General features: G+C 36.3%; 1 protein-coding gene across 2 annotated transcripts in view; it reads left to right on the plus strand.

Moving 5' to 3' along the window:
• LOC145694399 (cilia- and flagella-associated protein 251-like) overlaps positions 1-21,203 on the plus strand; it is a 142,513-nt gene that overhangs the window by 43,368 nt on the left and 77,942 nt on the right. For both annotated transcript variants that reach the window (XM_081770578.1, XM_081770579.1), the window contains 3 exons: positions 1,836-1,971; positions 10,466-10,617; positions 15,764-15,898. In XM_081770578.1, coding sequence (XP_081626704.1) covers positions 1,836-1,971; positions 10,466-10,617; positions 15,764-15,898 — 423 coding nt within the window. The remainder of the gene's footprint in view (positions 1-1,835; positions 1,972-10,465; positions 10,618-15,763; positions 15,899-21,203) is intronic.

A 21,203-nucleotide genomic window follows, 5' to 3' on the forward strand; every position in this document is an offset into this window, starting at 1 on the left:
CTAGCTCCGCTCACTGCCGCGATAGGTCAAAACATCTGGTACTTGCTGGACAGCCCTCGTATTCTCAATTCAAGCGAGACATTTACAGTCAATGAATTGGAAGAAAGAAAGCATCATACATAGGTGAATAAGTGTTTGCTTGTACAGTGTTGCAAGCTCGTATGGAATTTTAATAAGAACTGCTCGGATAGAATATTTTGTGCTGTATTCTCAAAGGATTTTATAGTAAAAGCAAACAGGTGGCTTTTTTTAACTAAACGAAAATAACAAATTTTATTTAAATAATTTTGAAACAAAAAATAATTAATTCCACACAAATAATAGTTCTTTGGTGAAAACAACAAAATGCGCTTTAAGGAAAGCTTCACTTTTAAACCAATATTACTATCCGTAAATAGACAAATATACTGGGTACCTGTTATAATATTAGAGCATGTCCTCAGTAGTAGATTTTTGTACTCACAATAATGTTTTAAAGTTCTTCTCCATGCAAAGAATAATAAAAAGTATACATACCACAATCCAGTTATCTTACTAGAAAAGTTGTCCCATATACTCATGAGTGTCGTCAGTCAAACTGGTTTCAACAAGAGTTTTCCACTCGATAATTTTCTGATATTTTTCATAACTTAACTTAACTTTCAATTTTCACACTACACAAACTCATTTAGGTAACTTGTAACACAAAACTAATATTATTAATAATAGAAACATGCTCTTTTGGAAGTATGACTACAAAAAATTAAACTAGAGGCAGTCATAACGGTGTTTACGTACAAGAACCACAAACTCTATTGTGTAGATTCCCCCCCCCCCCACACCTCATTGGCGCGTCCCAGTTCGTGACTACCTAAACAATGAATTTTCGCATCGTTGGATTGGGCGTATTGGTGAGAATGACCTAGCTTTATTCCCCTGGCCTCCCAGATCTCCTGATTTTACGCCCTGCGACTTCTTCCTGTTGGGGTACGTTAAGGACCTTGTTTACGTACTCCTATCACCACAATCCTTAGTGGAGCTCAAAGAACGCATCAGTGCTACAGTGCAGACGATTGACAGGACTATGTTACAAAATGTATAGGATGAGCTCGAATATCGTCTGGACGTGTCGTATGACCAAAGGGGCACATACTGAACATTTGTAGAGAGTGTATAAACTGGGTGAGTTTGTGGTTCTTTTCGTGTATCTTTCATGTGCGTACGTGTAATACTTTTAAAAATACAGCCTTTTCAAAATGATTGAATCATTTATGCTAGCCCTGTATAAATTTTAGGAAATAAAACTCACAAAATGTTTCGTATGAAACATTGTACGAGGAAAATGTTTAGATCATAAGTATACAAATTTATGTAACATTGTAACTTCTACTTACAATTCTACGTTTAGAAGGAAATACTTTCCCAAATGTGAAAATCAAATGTACCGTGTTATGCAAAAATGAACTAAGCACCAAACTTTGAAAATCCACGTAAATGCGACAATTGGTTCCTGATAAGCATTAGAACGTTTTGAACAATCGAAAAGAGAGGAAAAACAACACCTTTCAAACAAAAGAAACATAATTTCACTTTTGATTACGGCTACATTAATGTTGGACATCAACCTTTATACGTAATTTTCTTAAAAGTATGAAAGTGGCGCTTAGTTCATTTTCGCATGACACGGTACAAATAAAGTAAGAAGTTACTTCTCGGTTTTGTATACTCTTTTAATATATGCTTTTAAAATAGACATTGATTGTCATATCAATTTGTAAAGTAAAATGTGAAAATTTAGGTGATGTGCCCATTTTATTTCTCCCTAAATAACACAAACCTATTCTTTCTCCTCGTAGGTAATATGATATTATGGAGTGATTCAGATCCGGCAGAATCTTACAATGATACGCCATCCTCACATAAAAAGGAGTTCCTCAAAGTATTAAGGCTACAGAAAAACACGGCAATAACCTATATCACGGAGGTAGACGAGTAAGTAATTTTTTTTTAAAAAAAAAGGAAGTAATAGGAAAATTATAAGACAATTGTCTTTTCACTGTCTTCTTTTGACAAAAGATCAAAAACTGATTGTTATTAATGTGTATGGAACAAAAATGAATTTTAACCTTTAGACACCCCTTTGGTGACCCCCCCCCCCCTAATTATCACAGACTCATGATTAATACACCGTTGGAAAGCTTATAGACCACAGATTCCAACGAGGTAACATTCGTGCAATTCCCGCCATATTTGTAGAAAAATAAGAAGAAAAATATGAAAAAATTGACTTTGCAGGGCCATGGCAACCAAATTTGCCAAAGTAGCCCCCCTCCTCCTCCTATAAGCAACAACAAGCACACATTTTCTTTTTGTTGACCTCAACCATAGGTTAGTGGGCAACATGGAAATTTTAAAACTTTTCTCTCGCTTGGGAGAGTTGTTTTATACTTTGATAAGGCCTCTTCTTCGTAACTGCATCTAGATATCCTATCCTTGGTCTTCCTCTTCCTGGTTTTCCATCTGCCTTTCCCTCTAATAGCACAGTGATCCAATCGGAGTATTGAATAAGATGGCCAAGTATGCTGTTTCTTCTTTTTCCTATTATCTTCATGATCTGTCGTCCTTCATTAGCTTCCTTTAGTACTTCTTCATTCCTTTTCCTTTCGGCTCATGATAGTCGCAGCATTCTGCGCCAACACCACATTTCAAATGCTTCCAGCTTGGATATTTCATCTTTTCTTAATGTCCACGTCTCTGATCCGTACAGCGCCACGCTCCATACCAGTGTCTTAATAAATCGATTACGAACGTCCAACGACACATTTAGTAGTCCTCTTTTCCTATTGAATGTTTGTTTAGCCTGTGCTATTCTGGAACTTAAGTCTTTTTCACTTCTTCCGACTTCCTAAATAGGGGAACGTCTTAACGTCTTCGATTTTCTCTCCCTCTAGCCATAAGTTTGCCCCTTCCTGTCCTGCTCTTGTGCACTTTATCGCTTTCGTTTTCTTCTTATTTATCTTCATTTTGCATGTTTTTTCCAGTTGGTCGTTTAAGCTTGAAAGTACTTCTTGCCATGTCCTCATCGTTTTCCGCTATCAATGCTATGTCATCTGCAAACCTTATTGTGCTGAAAACCTGACCATTTACTTGTACGCCTTTCTCGGTTTTGTCCAAGAATTCTTTCATAGCCTCTCCTGTATAGACGTTGAACAGGAGAGGTGAAAGTCCACATCCTTGCCTCACTCCTTTACTTATTCTTGCTTCCTTCTGATGTCTTCCTATAACAGCTGTCTGATTCCTATAAAGTTGGTATATTATTCTTCTGTCTCTGTAATCTACATTCAGCTTCTTCAACGCTCTGAATATGATATTCCAATCTACGTTGTCAAAAGCTTTCTCTAAATCTACAAATGCTATCACAATTGGTTTGTTTATTCGGATGTGCTGTTCCATAATCAGCCGTAGACTCAGTATTGCTTCCCTTGTTCCTCGTTTCCTCCTGAATCCAAACTGGTCATCCGATAACCGTTCTTCGATCTTCCCTTCTATTCGTTGTGTTTTCTCGAAGTCTCTTGGTATTTTTCCCAAGATGTACATTTCATTAATAAGATTAAATAGTTTTTAAATAGTTTCTTCTTTGTTGCTGTTCTGAGATTCTTAATCACTTCCGTTGGTATTGGATCTATTCCTGGGGTTTTACCATGTTGCATTTTCTCCAAAGCATTGTCAAATTCTCACTGTAAAATTGATGGTCCTAATTCATTTTCATCGACGTCTTCTTCCTTCTCTATCTCTTCTTCGTTCACTCTGTCACCTTTGTAGAGTTCTTCAATGTATTCCTTCCATCTTCTTGTTCCTCTTCTATTAACGTTGTTTCGACCTTGTCTATGTCTGTGCGTTTCTTTTTCTCACCGAACTGTTTTCTAACCTTTCTATATGCCGTTTCGCCTTTGACTATATTTTCCTCAATTTCTTTGCATAAATTGTTTATCCAGTTTTCTCTGGCCTTCTTTACTTCTCTGTTGATGTGATTTCTCCACCTTCTGTATTCCTCTTCTTTGTTTGTTATCTTGAACTGTCTTTTTTGCTCCATCATTTCCAATATTTATGCTGTTATTCATGGTTTATATTGGGTTCTCGTTTCTCTTCCTATGTGCTCGTCGGCAGCTTTTGTAATCCCTGCTTTCATGGCTTCCCATTTCGAGTCGATGTCATCTCCTGCTAAAGCTACCGTAAACGTCTCTTTGTCTGTCGCATTTGCAAATTCCCTTTTTGTGTTTTCATCTCTTACTAGCTCGATTGTGTTCCATCTTTTGTTGGTGCTACCACTCGTTTCCTCTTTAGTCGGAGTTCGCTCTTCATCAAAACTAAATTATGGTCTGAGTCAATGTCTGCTCCTTGGTAACTCTTACTGTTCTTCACTTGATTTCTAAATGCTTGTCGGAACAGTATATATTCTATTTGATATCTTTCTTTGTCTACTGGTCTTGTCCATGTGTATCTTCTTCGTAGTGGTTGTTCGAAGAGAGTGTTCGTTACAGTCAGATTGTGGCTTTTGCAGAACTCAATTAATCGCGTACCTCTCGCATTCCTTTCTCCTAGGCCGAAATTCCCAGTTACATTCTCTTCTTTGTCTTCGCCGACTACTGAGTTCCAGTCACCCATGATGATTAAATTGTCCTGGTCTTCAACTTTCATGAATACTTCTTTTATTTGCTCATAGGTTTCTTCTACTTTCTCATCTATGTAGCTTGATATAGGCATATATACTTGGATTACCGTCATATTTCTTGGTTCGGTTGCTATCTTCAACATTATTATCCTTTCCTTGTATTTCCAACTGCCTATAACTTTCTGTCCTATCTTCTTATTTAAGACAAAACCGACTCCTGCTGTACCGTTTACAGCTCCTGAGTAAATCATTCTGAAGTCCCAGCTCCACATTTCTTCTCCATCAGGCCATCTAACTTCGCTGATTCCCAAGATATCTATCTTCATGCATTCCATTTCTTTCTTCAGGTTTTCCAGTTTTCCACACTGTAACAGCGATTGCACATTCCAGGTTCCTATCCTGCAGGGGTTTCGTTTGATGACGACCGAAGAGGCCCTGCTGTGTTTCCCTCCACTGCCGGGGACGACCCTCTGTGAAACAAAGGGTGGCGACAAACACACCTACAGGTTATTATTATGTAGGGGACTACTTCATTGCTTCACATACCCATTTTTATTTGATGTACCACAGAGGGGGAGGAATGCCCCCCCCCCAATACCTGATGAAAAAAAATTGATGAAAAGATAAGAAAACGAACTTCACCCTCTCCCACCGGCCATGGTACCCCCACATACACATAATGCATACTGGCGGAAAGCTGCATCCTTCAGGAATACATTGGTACAAAATCATCTTCCCACCTGAATTAGGGGATGATGTATTGAGTTTTAAAGCCCCGACGCTGCAGTTGCGTCAATGGGCGTTTAAAGGTTAAGAGCTGTTTAAATTCTAACAGTCAATTATTCGATCAATAGATGGCACGCCAGGCGTCATTTAATTCTGAAGTTTAAATATTTGTTTTACAAATTCCTGTAGAAGTTTATTTCTTTCTAATTTTAGCCTTTTAGCAAAAAGAACTTTTATTGGAGAAGGACTTCATAAATGTTAGGAAACTGAATGAAACGAAATCTTTCAGTTTTACGTCCCACGGTTATGTCGGGCAGGCTAAAGGAAACGGTGATGATGAGAAATGAATGAAATGGTGGAATGAAGAAAGTGGGAGGAAACGGGAGAAACCAAAGGAAACCCACGGACACGGGGTTTGTCCACCACAAAGTTCACTTGGCGTGGGGTGGAATCGAACCAGGAACCCCATGCACCAAAGGTGAACGCTCTACCACTGAGCCACCGCGGTCCCAAGATACTGAATGAAGGAAACATAATTGAATACTAGAGTCAAAAATTATTTTCTGAAACTTGAATTCATATATTTAAATGATGAATAATATAATGAAGCAGCAATATGCTCTCTTTTACATCACTGTTTCAAACTATATCCACCTAAGTTAACATAACAAGAAAGTTCGACAAGAATATCCACCATGAATGAAAAGGAAATTCCCTGCTGTATCGATCTATTAGTCTGTAAAATCACATGAAATTTGTAATTGTCGTTGTAAGTAGATTTCTATTTTTGTCTTCTCAGAGGTTGGGAAACAGCAAACTGACAAGCAACCGATTAATATTTCATATCAAATGGCTAAAACTCTCATTGAGCGTCGATTTGTGCTCAAACTTGCGTATATTTCAAGCCAAACTCAACTCACACTCACCTTTCTGAAAGTGTGCTAGCTCATGATAAAACTCAGAAAAGACGAGCGCTTATTTACAATCCTGGAAGAAAATGCATAGTTCGAGAGCTAGCGCCGTTTAAAAGCGTGGTAAGAATAAATAGCAACATGTGTTAATTCGAACATGAGAAACCGTGAAGTGACAATCCATATCATCTTAAAAGAAGTCACACATACGCCATCCGAAAATGCATATGTCAGCTATGTGCAATAGCGTGCTAAGGATTTCCCTCAAAGTATAACTCCCAGACATGCTGTCAACAGGATTCCCAGGTTTGCACGGACTTCAAGGTGGATCCAGCGGAGGGAAAATATAGGCTTTAACAGCAGTGAAAATGGAGTGCGTTGGCAAAACGTCGGAAGGATTGGGAACCGTTAGTTCGTGGTCCTTCGTGTTCAAAATAATGCGTGTTGCAATGTATTTTTTCACGCTTTGGACGGGTCTAGCACCGGAACTATGCACTTTTCTACATGAACTCTTTTTTATTTTTTATTTATTTATTTATTTTTGATAGGAATCACTTGAAATTTGTCAATATAGTTCATTAACACCCTGTATATATGTATTTGTAAAAGTATAACAACAGCTTACTGCGTTCAAGTGTACTTTAATCAGGGCCTAAAATTCAACGAAATCACAGCTCCACACTGGTAAAAATTTTATATAGTATAGAAAAACTAGTTTAGTCAGCATTTGTTTAGACATTATATCAGTGTTCTGTCCAGTACATCATGTTTACCTGCGACCAAAAAAATATAAATATTATTATTATTATTATTATTATTATTATTATTATTATTATTATTATTATTATTATTATTATTATTATTATTATTTAGGAAAATTTTGGCATCCAGAGCAAACAAAATTAAAGGCACATTAGGATACATATTTAATTGTATTGTATTAAACCATAAAATACAGGAAACAAACCGGTAAGAAAAATAGTCACACTGGAAGAAAAAAGTCACTTACATAAAAATTTCACTGTCATTTTTCCGTGATCATCATGCTGTCTCAGTCCGTTTTCTGCCGCGGCAAATACACCGTTATACCAGGGCTGTTCCTTTGACTTCCTATTAACTTCAAAACGCCTTTCCTTTCTGGTCAGCCTTTTCATAACAGCAGGGGTTGAGCTAAAATCTTGCAACGGACCCATATTTATATTAACGTGAAGGTAATTTTTCAAAGTAGTTGGAGCTAAAGACAGTCTGTTGTCTGTTTTCAATATGTTGTAGTCACTTATAAGTCTTTCAACATCGGAAGAAGATGGTTTCGAAGCAACAACTCGGGCTAGACTTGTTGACAGAGCATGAAATGACTGATTTCCACAGATTTTCATGAGAAATCTTTTAGCGTCCAGACCTTTCAACATACTGCACGATGATGCCTGTCTATATTGCATTGCGAACTGCAAAAGATCTGTATCAAGACAAATAACTTTGTGGCATTCTCTTAGGGCATCATCAGTTACATCCTCTTGCAAAACATGCAAAGGCTCCAAAGCAACAATACTGTCTTCATACAGCAAACGCTGACTAACAAAGTTAATTATGGAATCCAGGACTTCGTAGCGTACTACATTAAAATCTCTTTTCTCACTGACATATTTGTTATGGGATTTTTATGCGACGTGTGTTACGATGAAGTTGAATGCCATGTAATGAGTACTATATTTCTCCGTTGACGTTTCCTTGCACACGTTCGTTTAAAAACGTTTTTTCCCCACCCGCCTAACAGAGGTTTCTCTTTCATACTCTCCAATTGTGCTATAGTTCTATTTTCATTTGTTATTATGTTTAAAAGAAACATTTCATCACTCTCAAACTTCTGCCGGCAGTTCTTGAAAACATATAGACACAGACACAGAAGACGAAGACGATCTACTTCTATCCATTTACGCAGATGACCATTGGCTTCATTACATACATGGCTTTCCGTTTACAAGTAAAGGCAGCTTGGATACCAATTTTTTAGGAGAGTAGTGAGCATACTGAATGAAAATTTTGTCCACCTGACGTCAAAATATTTTGGGTAGTGCAAAACTGCTAAGTTATTTTCTGAAGCTACCATCGTTAAACTTTTCGTTCGCTGCCCTGAAGAGTGATAGAAAGCACACAGTCCAGATGCTGCTTATATGAGAGATTAAACTTCTTGGACATTCTTGGTGACATCTTTCCATGCTAAATTAATGCGATGGGCAGCACACCAAATTTTCAACAGAGGTAACGTTTCACCTGAAGCAACTCTTTCATCAGTTAACAATTTCCACATTCCTTTGTGTTCTCCTGTATTCATGTTTTCACTATCAGTAACTATCGAAGTCACTCTGGGAAACATTACTCTTTGTACTGATTTTCGTAACGCTGTACTTCGGCTAAATTTTTGGCGGTTATTGATGTATGTTATCTCTGGTAGTACATATTTCTATAACGGGTTCAAAGAATCGTGTAATTTTTATCTACAAAACAACACATTTCATTATATCGGAAAAGTGTAATGTCTTATTGAAACAACAGATAAACGTGCAGTTAGTTGCATATTTAAAAACTATATGAATGCAACCGAAAACGTTTGAAAACTAAATATAATTAAAAAGTTCCTTCACCTCAAAATTGGCAATGGTTTTCTCTACCATCTAGGAGACACCTATACGTATTAACTCTGGCTTAATGTCTATACTGCCAGTTATATGGAATTGAGTAACCCATTGCATAATGAATGTATTGAATCAGTAAGACATAGTTTGACACACTAAACGCGTTTAAATGCATAATCCGAGAAAAATAAGGTACTCACATTAACACCACTCCACACTTTAAGAATTACAGTTCCACACTCCCTTCCTACAGTTCCACAAAGTGTGGAGTACTCCACTCAATTTTAGGCCCTGACTTTAATTGTACTAAAATGTTTCAGCAATTTCTGTGGCCTTCATGAATACCTGGGAAACTAATATGAAAATATTTTTACTTTTCTGTATATCATAATGCTGCAAATACTAATCATTTTCCGGATATATGCAGAAAGTGCACAAGAAATTCAGTTTTTTGTTTCTTTCCTTCTTACAAATTATACAAATTTGCGTCAAATCCTACCAAATAAATTGTCTGTAATATTATTAAACGGATTTGGTAAAACACAAGCCTTTCCTTTGCGCCCTATTTATAATCAGGCCTGCAATGGTGACATATGTTCAAACCGGTAGTGTTATTTCAGATTATTTCAAAGAGTTGGGTGAGGGCGAAAGAGGCAAAAGTGTCCTCCGAAATAAGAATTTCATTTTTTTTCTGTATATTAATATACAATTTATTATGATGCATGTGTTTCTCAAACTCAGAAGGGGCAATTGCCCCCCCTGCTGTCCCCAAATACACCTCTGATCCAAATGATGCATGGAAGTCAATCGGCTATATAGGGTGTATTATCTCTGTGAAAATATTTTACAAGTTAAAATTGGAGCAAATTGTTGCAAAATTTGTAACACATCCTGAAGCAAAATGTCACACCCGCAGTGAACACAAGTCTTCTACTTCCCAAACCCTGATACAACATCAGGAGCCACTAAAATGTCAACGACAACCTATGACAACCTATATGAATTGACGTGTCGGACGCCACACGAAGATGAAGAGCTGTGTTGCCGTCCAGTATTAGCTGTATAGTGAACTCACGAAGGTGTCATGATGTTTCGATTATGAAATTACTGTGACAGCGAACAGTGGTCTGTCGTACGGTTCCAAATCATGAAGCGCATTATTCTGATCGATAGTCATTGAAGGTTGGTGGCCATATATGGAAAAACTCATGGAATTCGGTCATTAATGATAGGCGCGGTTCCAGGCATATCATGAATGAGAAGTATTGGTACACTTTCTCGATGGTCCAAGCCCTACTGTCTTATAATTTTTGTTTGTTTGACCCTTTCTAGAAAGATTTAAGACATCGACGTTTTTTGTTGTAGACACCAAAGTCTGTGCTTTTTAGAGCCCAAAGTCTCTTTTCGACACATTGGTTGTCACTGTTTCAGGATCACTGCCTCTAAGCTCATAAAACGTGTATTTGATCACCAGGATCTCTTCTTTTGCCCTTGCTTGTGTTTTTACTTATTTTAATGTGTTGTTTTCCTTTTTATATACATAGAATGATAGCAACTGGAAATGAAAAAGGCCGAGTGATATTTTACGATAGACATATGCGTGTTTTACAATGGTATGAACCTTTTGAAGCAACACGAATCGTTTCAGTTAGCTTCAATCTCTACAGAAAGGACTTCATCGTTAAAGATCCGAAAAGTAAGTAATAACTTCATTGGTTGTCGTAGTTCTATAGTTTAATAAATAACTGGTTTATACTAGCTTTGCTATCTTAAATAACTCAAACTAGAAATACAAATCGCTAAGCAAAGTAATGGTTATTTAAAAATAATAAATGTGTAACAGTTTCGTCAACTAACTGAACATATTGGCTTCATTAGACACTGTCTCAGAAATCGCCAACTAACTGAACGAATTGGCTTCATCAGACACTGTCTCAGAAATCGCCAACTAACTGAACAAATTGGTTTCATTAGACACTGTCTCAGAAATCGCCAACTAACTGAATATAGTGGCTTCATCAGTCACTGTCTCAGAAATCGCCAACTAACTGAACATATTGGCTTCATCAGACACTGTAACAAACAAATACGAGTTGCATATAAATATAACAGGATCCTAGAAACTAGTTTTGAATGCTGATTGGATAGTGACGTTAATAAGAAAGTGGAAGGAAGCCAGATTTATTGAAAAAGAACAAAGCTGTGTTATGAATAGGAATGCAGGACTTAACATTGATGAACAGTGGGCCAAGGATTTAGGATGGGATTTTAGGATTTTAGATTTCTGGACTTTCGGCATCTAATGGCCATTTAGCCCGTCATGTATGAGGGATAACGTCTCTCCTCGGCGAGCACACTATCCGGGGAAAGAGGAGGAAGAAAGGATTGGGGAAGGAAAGAAGCGGCCTGGGATTTTTGAGTTAGGTACCACCCCGGCATTTGCCCGGTGTGAATGAGGAAAACCCTGGAAAACTTCATTCAGGGTGGCTGGCCTGAAAAAGCTTTTTCCACTTTTTCGACCGAGTGCGCCCACCGACAGTGGGACAAGTTGTTGGAAAAACTTAATTTGTATTTTTTTTCTGCCGGACTAGGGAGGGAAAGAGATTTATGGTGTTTAATTTCACTTTTCGCAACTTCTATTATGTTTGAATGAGTCCGTTCTGACCAGCCAATTAGCATTCAGAATTGGTTTCTAGGATCCTGTTATATTTATATCATCCAATCCCTCTTGTTTGTTACAGTGTCTGATGAAGCTAGTATGTTCAGTTAGTTGGCGATTTCTGAGACAGTGTCTGATGAATCCAATATGTTCAGTTAGTTGGCGATTTCTGAGACAGTGTCTGATGAAGCCAATATGTTCAGTTCGTTGGCGATTTCTGAGACAGTATCTGATGAAGCCAATATGTTCAGTTAGTTGGCGATTTCTGAGACAGTGTCTGATGAAGCCAATATGTTCGGTTAGTTGGCGATTTCTAAGACAGTGTCTGATGAAGCCAGTATGTTCAGTTAGTTGGCGAAACTGTTACACATTTATTATTTTTAAATAACCATTACTTTGCTCAGCGATTTGTATTTCTAGTTTAAGTTCCATAATTTGTATTCTCAGAATATTATTATTTATATTAAGAGTAGAAATACAAAATCTAATTAACTAATTCACCATTCAGATTAAGGAACATGAAAGTTCAACACCTCAGAATCAAAGCTTGCCATTGAATCGTATCCTATCCTAAGTCAATGTCGACAGGATTCTTATTACACATCATCCCAAGATCCAGCCATTTTATTGCTAGTCTACCAAAAGATCTTTTCCAAAAGTTTTAAAACTATAATCCTATACACGTTGCTTATATTGCCTATTTCAGATGTATTGATCTTTTTATCCGCGTGATGTTTGATAATATGAACAACCATTTAAAGAAAAATAAATGTTAATATTCGTTTGGAACATTCTACTTACACTAGTCAGTAACAAAGTCTTACATATGCTTCCAGGAAATAATTCCTATTATTCATTGATGGATGCCATAGAATGCATATTCAATATTTTAAATGACAAAAGACTTCTTACCTTAACATCCTTGTATTAAATCATAACACATACAGTTTCAAGGCTCCTCTGGGCCCTTCCTCAGTGTGGTATTCTGCTACGCTGCTAAGCATATGGTAAGATGAATGTGTTTCAGGAGCGTAGAAAAATACCACACTGAGGAAGGGCGCAGAGGAGCCTTGAAACTGTATGTGATTTAATTTAATACAAGAATGTGTAAGATATTTTTTTTTTTTTTTAAATGGCAAAGAACTTCGTTTCATTTCTGGCTAAAGGTAGGAGTATAGAGATTTTGAAAAGAGGGAAGACTTTTAAGTTTTTTCTCTTTGCATACGAGAAGAGAGAGAATAAAGCTAATATAATCATAAGTGTAGCCACATTTATAATATCATAACATATTTATGTTCAGTTTGACCTGTGTGAAACCGTGTGTGTGGTTTAAACTGAGGTCATCCCAATTAGATTACAATTTTGTCATCCTTTTCTACTAGAGAGGAGAAAAAATTTGAATATTTAAGAGAGTTAAATAACACGTTAAAATATATAAGTCTTTGTGGCATTTAGGAAGGAGCCAGGAAAGCATTGAAACTGTGTTACACTTTAATACAAGAATGTCTTTGTCTATTTAAATAACAAAGAACTTCGTTACAATTCTGGCTGTAAGTAAGGGTGTAGAGATTCTGAAACAGACCAGAACAGACTTCGTCATCATCATATGTATTCTGCCATTATTTTCAGGTGATTTGCTGTAACTGAGAAACTTCCCTGCTTCACGGTCTTCTGCTGACCTCTTCATCTTCACGTACATTTTCTGTGCTTTGATATCGTACATTAATTTTATACTTTCCTGCCATCATACCCTGTAGACGTCCCTCATGATACAGTTCCTTCTTAGCCAATGTCTCAACCAGTTTCTTTCCCTCTTCTTAATAATATCTAAAATTATTCTTTCCCAATACCATTTCTAACACCCTCTCATTCGTTTTCCAATCGATCCAGCTAATTCTCTCCATTCTTCTCCACACTCACATTTCGAAAGCTTCCTGTCGTTTCTCATCATTTTTACGTAATGTCCATGTTTCTGACACATATAGCACAATACTCCAAACGAAGCATTTTATGAGTCTTTTTCTCAACTCTTTATTCAAGGTCCCACAAAATAGTATTTTCTTCCTCCTAAAGGATTCTTTCCCCATTCCTATCCTTGGTTTTATTTCATGTTCACATTTCATATCATTACTAATAATACTACACAAATATCGAAAAGTAGTCACTTGTTCTATTCTCTCCCTTCCTACTTCTATATGTGACAGCGACCCCTTCGTTTCAATCTCATGGGTTTTGTCGTTCTAACATTTGTTATCATTCTATATTCTTCACAGCACTTCCTCACGTTTTCTAACATCTTATTGCTTTTCTTCTCAGATTCCGCAACAAGTACCATATCATCTGTAAACCGTATACACCAAACCATTTTACCTCCTACTGAAATGCTGTCTTCAATTTGTAGGCTCTTTTTTCTCTCTTTTAGATAGATATTAAATAATATAAGCGAGAGGCAGCATCCCTATCGAACTCTCCTTCCAATTGCACTCTCCTCTCTCATTTCCTCCCTTATTCTATATGATTTAGATTCATATAGATAACAGGCTATATGATTTAAATTCACCTCTTGTGCAACTAATTGAAATGCTCTATTGAGGGAGAAAGTTAAAAGGAAATATAACTTCGTTTAAAGAAATACAAAGCTTTCTCGTGAATTATTTCTCGCTATTGTCACATTCATTCCGATCTTTCGAAAGAAAAAAATATATTCTAATTTTCTTAAACCACAAGTAATTAATCGAAAGTAATTTCTATTTTTAGTTCATATTCGTCAAGACGAAATTACGAACGACAATATTATTATTATTATTATTATTATTATTATTATTATTATTATTATTATTATTATTATTATTATTATTATTATTATTATTATTATTATTGATATGCCTTTCATACCTTTCTCCTTAGAGAACCATACCTTAGCAATTTAACCCCTATATAAAGTTACAGTAGAATTTCTAAAATCTCAAATCTTCATTCTCAAGAGACAATTCTCATGAATGTATGCTCCTGGTTTTATAGTGATTTTTGCAGGAATGAAAATATTTTGCCTTATTGTTACGCACTCTGTACGTTATCAGTTCTGATATTTAAATGTTATTTATTTATTTATTTATTAAATAATTTTCAACGATCTTAAAAAGTTCGTTACTGAATTCTCTATGTTTGTGTGTGTGTGTGTGTTTCTGTTATTTGCGAGTTTTTTCAATTTTGAGTCCTCCATTCGGTAGAGCATCAAAAATTATCTGAAAAGAAAAATGATGGAGTATTTCGCGTCACTCTTACCGTTCCCGAGATATTGGCCAAAACAAGTTCCAATTTCGGGAGATTTAAGGAGCCATATCTCGGGAATCGTAGTCATAGAGAGATCATATTTTGCGAATTTTTCAATTTTGAGCATATGTCTTCGTAAAACAACATATCGTAGAACGTTTTAACAGAACTCTTAAACAAAACATGTGGAAAAACTGCAGTACTAAAGGAAATTATAAATGGATATATATATACTACAAGAATTGTTTAATGAGTATAATAATAAAGTACATAGAACAATTGGTATAAAGCCTGTAGAAGTTAATAAGAAAAATCAATTCTTTTTAAGTTCGTTCTGGCAATGCTTTTGGAGCATTCTCAACTGGCTTTTATACTATAAATGGATAGATATATTACAAGAATTCTTTAATGAGTATAATAATAAAGTACATAGAACAATTGGTATAAAGCCTGTAGAAGTTAATAAGAAAAATTAATTCTTTTTAAGTTCGTTCTGTCAATGCTCTTGGAGCATTCTCAACTGGCTTTTATACTATAAATGGATAGATATATTACAAGAATTGTTTAATGAGTATAATAATAAAGTACATAGAACAATTAGTATAAAGCCTGTAGAAGTTAATAAGAAAAATTAATTCTTTTGAAGTTCTTTCTGGCAATGCTCTTGGAGCATTCTCAACTGGTTATTAATTGTTTCATTGTTTTCTCAGAGAAAAGGTCTGGTGCGACCTCTGGATAAAATACATAGGCAATATACTTTATGTTTATATGTTTCTCGATTAAAAAAATTTTTTGGTATAATAAACTTCTTCCTACACTTAAAATTTAGAAAGTTTTTTCTACATATGTAATATATTTGATTATTATATAATGGGATTATGATAGTATATTGTTTGATTGTGGATTACAGCTGGATGCGTTCTAGCAGTGAGAAAATCCAACAAAAACGAAGACGAGGAACCTGAAGTTATGATGTTTGGGAAAAAGATGCCAACGGATGCTACACTTTGTCAGAGACCTTTTCTTGTTAGAGATTTTATTCTATGTAAGTATCTAAAAAAAAACATATATATATATTCCAGGAATATTCTAGTCTGTTTTTTTTTTTTTTAATTTGACTAAATATTCCTTTACGAAGATAGTATTAAGTATTTCTGAACATTTTATGATCTCATGTGTAAGTTCTTGTGTTTCATCAAAACCATTTAGTAATATTACAGACATTTATTTGATGTGATTTGACGCAAATTTGTATATATATATATATAGAAAGCTGCATGCAAGAGTACTTGAAACTCTTCCTGCAGTCTCTGTCGCTTTCGCTAATTGCTTTGGGAAACTCACATGAAAGTATTTTTCGTATAAGATTATCTTTTCTTTTCTTTCCTTATTTTCTTTTCTTTTTTCTTTTTTTGGTGCACTTTCTGCGTGTGTCCAGTTGGAAAATGACGAGTACAAAGTATTTGCAGCATTATGATATTCCGAAAAGTGAAAATATCTTCGTGTTAGTTTCCCAGGTATTCACGGAGAGAACAGAAATTGCTGAAACATTTTAATACAATTAAAGTATACTTCGACGCAGTAAGCTGTTGTTATATTTTTAAAAATATATATACACAGGGTGTGAATGAACTATACCGACACATTTTAGGAGGTGATTCCTCATCAAAATAATAATAATAAAAAAATGTTCATGTGGGAAAAAGTGCATAGTTTGGGTGCTAGACCCCTTCAAAGCGTGAATAAATATATTGCAGTACGCTTTATTCTGAACATAAAGGACCGTGGACTGAAGGTTCATAACACTTCCGATGTTCTGCCCACACATTCCGCTTTCACTGCTGTTAAGGCTTACATTTTGCCTACATTGGATCCACTTTGAAGTACGTGTATATCTGGGATGTCTGTTGAGCACGCCAATATACATGCCTGAAATATGCATTTTCGGATGTCGTTTGTGTAACTTCTTTTACAATGATGACGCAGGCCGGTAGCCAGCCCAAAAATGTATGGGGGCGGTAGAAATTAGGGGAGCCCGATCCAACAATATTATAGGCCATTTGCAAACCTACCGTGAAAATTGTAGGAAGCCAGTAAAAATTTAGGGGGCGCCCCACCCTTGACCCCCGTGGATACGGGCCTGTGATGACGTACATTTTCACTGTGGAAGTATCCTTTGACGAGACCTAAAAAGCTTCCACCAGACGCTGTGATTAAAATGGTGATAGCAGCCAGAAACATGTGAATTAGGAAACACCGCACGCAATACACTGATTGCAGCAAGCTCAAAATCCACTTTTAGCACTTGAGATTCGTTCTGGCCAGACCACATTTTAAGAAATGTAAACAGTTCTTTGTATGTTCGTTCTATTTTATCAGGCATCAATGCATACGCGACTGGTATAACCAATTATTTATCATGTGTGGTTGCTACATCTGCATGTATGGTGTACAATTGAAAACAATACTTGAAGTTAGTATTAATTCAGTTGTCCGTATTGTAACTTGTGTTTGCTCTTTTTCTGTTCTTACTTAGTTGACATTTGTTCTGTCCTCCCACCGCCTACAGTGAAAACGGTTTCATAATGAATCACATGATTGACAGGTGGACCGTGTGAAAATGCACGACACCTGCAGAATGATTAATCTGATAACGAAGACAGTACGAAATTGCTCGATAGTGAACACCGTGCGAAATTGCACGGAAGCATAGATAGATATGGTTATAGATAGATAGGTATACACACGAGGCGCATTCAGAAAGTAACTTTCCCAAAAACCTTGAACAGAAACAAAACAAAATTGAATGGAAACACTTATTGTACCAGATACAGGATGTGTTTAGCTATTTTTCAACATATTCACCACCGAGATTCAGACATTTGTCATATCGTGGGGCTAACTTGTCTCATACCTGTGTCATAGAACTCGGCAGCCTGAGTTTGGAACCTTTGTTTGACAGTCTCCTCTATCTCTCCGTCATTCTGAAAATGCTAGTGATGACTTGACAGGAATCTCTTTACGATTCTGCGTCATGCGTTCCCGAACAAGGTCCACAAGGTCGTCTGTAATGACGGTTGGCCTCCCACTGCGCTCCTCATCATCCACATTTTTGTGTCCTGCTGCAAATTTTCTACACCAGCAACGCTCCATCTGCTTGCTCATGGCGTTAGGCCCATGGACCTGGTACAGCTGACGATGGGTTTCAATCGGCGCTATGCCGTGTGCATTCAAAATCTTTATCACTGCTCGCACTTCACACGCGGCGGGAGCTGAAATAGGAACGTCCATTTTCAACCACTGCCACGACGCTAATGAGAGCACTATTGAAGTTCCGCTGGCGCATGCTCATGTTAGGATCTTACTCTCTCACGTGCATGCAGTCGCTTCGCGCAACATAAGGTTTCCTAGCTATAGGATGCGTGGGGAACTTACTTTCTGGATGCGCCTCGTATATATTGGCATATATACCTAGGTATAACCATACAAAATCCGACACTTCTCAGGTCTGAAGGTTGTCTATTTGTTTTAATGTTAAACTGTATATACTCTATACAAAACTATAATCCCGGTCTATTTCGTTTAAATAATTAACCTTACTGTCTTTGTGTTGGGGACCAGAGTTCGACTCTTGATAGGGGCAATTGTAATTCGGATTCCATACCAAGTTGTAGGTCTTCTTGCTGTGTTTAAAAGAATACTAAACCCTGAGATATTCATTTAGCTAAATTCCCTGGCGCTACAGCTCACAAAAGGCTAAATCTTAGTCAGGTGACACACATTCAGTTTAGCAATCGTGATCAGTACATCGGCTTTTAACACCATCATTTCTGGCTCTTTAGATTTAGCTCGATGCCCCTAATTCAATTCGTTTCCTAATTGTGTCACGATATTCATTCTACTCTAAAACTATGATTTCTATTCGAGAACCCTCTATTCGAAAATGAATTCGAGGACCCTCATACTTCCGTACGCTACAAAGAAGCTACACTTGTAGATGTGATTGTAACTATTCTTTATTCAACTACCGGAAATGCAATTAAAGTTCAGCCGAAGTCGTAGTCGTATTGCCGTACCAATTCCCATGAGATGACCGAAGTCAAGCAGTATTGGATGTGGTGTTACTTTGTTGATGAAAATACTTTGATGACTGTTAAGAAGAAAATGTGATAAACTTTTTCTGCATTATTTCTACGTATATTACATTTTCAATTAGTTTATTATTGTTTTAAAAGCGTGCTATTTCCTATGAAGATTAAAAAATGTTGTTTTTAGCATCCTACAGCATTGTCGCTTGCTCCCTGCATAGACGCTTGTACTTAGCAACCAAGGTCATTGCCTAGCAACTGGCAACCAATGATAGTCCCCAACAGCGCTGCCCCATCTGATATGGACAAAATTGAATGTTTGATTTTTACATATTACAAGAAATTTAGTTATCTCTATTACTAACATGCTCAAAGGCCTAAAATAAAAATTCGAATTCACAAATTTTCTATTATTACCGAGAAAGCTAATTAGATTAATTAAGATATGTTTAAATGAATCCCAAAGTAAAGTCCGGGTAGGAAAATTTTTGTCCACGAGCTTTCACACGTCGAAAATGGCCTGAAACAAGGAGATGCGTTGTCGCCATTATTATTTAACTTTGTTCTGGAATACACTATAAGGAAAATCAAAGATAGCAACCAGGGCCTAGAGTTGAACGGTATTCACCAGGTTATGGCATATGCTGATGATGTAAATTTAATAGGGGATGATAGGAGAACAACAGAAAGAAGTGGAGAGATCTTATTAAACACTTGCAGGGACATGGGTTTAGAAGTAAATGCAGAGAAAACTAAATACATGGAAGTGCGTCGGGACCGTAATACGGCAAATTGTGGATGCGTTAAAATATTAAATAATACTTTTGATATAGTTAGTTAACGGTTGCAATTTTTAAAACTTGCATTGTAATTACTATTTGTTCATCTTTATTTTTTGCATATGACTACGCACTCTTTACTAACATTTAGTACTATAAGAAATTAATTTATAGTTTTCACTGTTTTTTTTTCCTTTGTGCAGTGCTTTGACGTAATTCAATATTCATTTATACATTAATCTTTTGTAGGTTTATTGATACATCACAAACTTTGCAGTGCTACTGGATAAAACGTATAAAAAAATACACTTCACAATTTATACCGACGGGCTTTTAAATGTTTTCGTGAATTAATCAAAATTTTCAAACATTTTAATAGCTACAAAAATACAGTTAAATGCTACAATATTATGAGCAATATATAAGCTATCAGTTTCAATTAAAAAATATATGATCATTTGGCACATAAACCTCGACTGATTAACAATTTCATACATAGCACATTCATATTAATCAATGAAATATACCTTATTAAATGATCCCTAAAGCTATTTAATACAATATTCTACAATTAATTCACAATTTGAGAGGTTTTCCGTATTTACAGTTTGATATCAAATCTCCTTGGCTTTTTTGCAAGTCCAGTTATTTCGGAAAAAAGAGCAGTAAACTATCGCAAGACGATATTTCGCACGTGATGTCTCATGCCTCAATGCAGATTAAGAGCACTCTTCACGAACTTTGCATATGTGTGGGTAAGAGAGAGTTTACGTATTTTTAAAGCTACTGGACAAATGACAAGCAATAATGATTTTTTGCAAATTTCACCAAAGTTTGTCTGCAGTGCTGCTGTATAAGATAAGCCAGGTTGGTTTCGGGAGGGGCCTGGGCCCTCCGAGCTCATAGCTGGTTGCGCCACTGATAGTTCCTCGCCTGTAGTTACATCATCATGGCGAGAGTATCACTTGTGAGCGCCAAGTGACACGGTAGACAAAAGGTGAGGTTGGTGCGACTCATTTTTCGCGCCGGAATCATCGTAACTGCCAGGAGTAGTGAAGGACTGCTGCAAAAGAACTTACAGCTACAACATTTCTCAAGTCTATTTGTGCATCAACATGTAAATTAATTATTAATCTTACCTTGTATCATTATACAAAAGAATGTAAGTATGTAGAAGTCATGATAATATGACATTTTTCATTATATATCGGTTGTGGTGGCTTGACCTTATGAAATTACCTCGTTGTATTTTTTTTGTACTGCGCACATCGTTTACTGAACTTTGATATGCACCATTTTATGTTGTATAATGTATTTCAGCCTTAATTTTGAAACCTACATGTGATGCTCACATTACTTATAATTATTTGTCATTGAAGTTACTATTTGAATGTCGCGTCTGTGTAGTTGTCGTTGAAGGAAGCTAGTACGAAAGTAATAACTTGTTTCATCGCCCACGCTCAGGCGAACATCCAAATAGCGA

Source organism: Thermobia domestica, chromosome 9, assembly GCF_964235325.1.
Source record: "Thermobia domestica chromosome 9, izTheDome1.hap1.1, whole genome shotgun sequence".
Taxonomy (NCBI): domain Eukaryota; kingdom Metazoa; phylum Arthropoda; class Insecta; order Zygentoma; family Lepismatidae; genus Thermobia; species Thermobia domestica.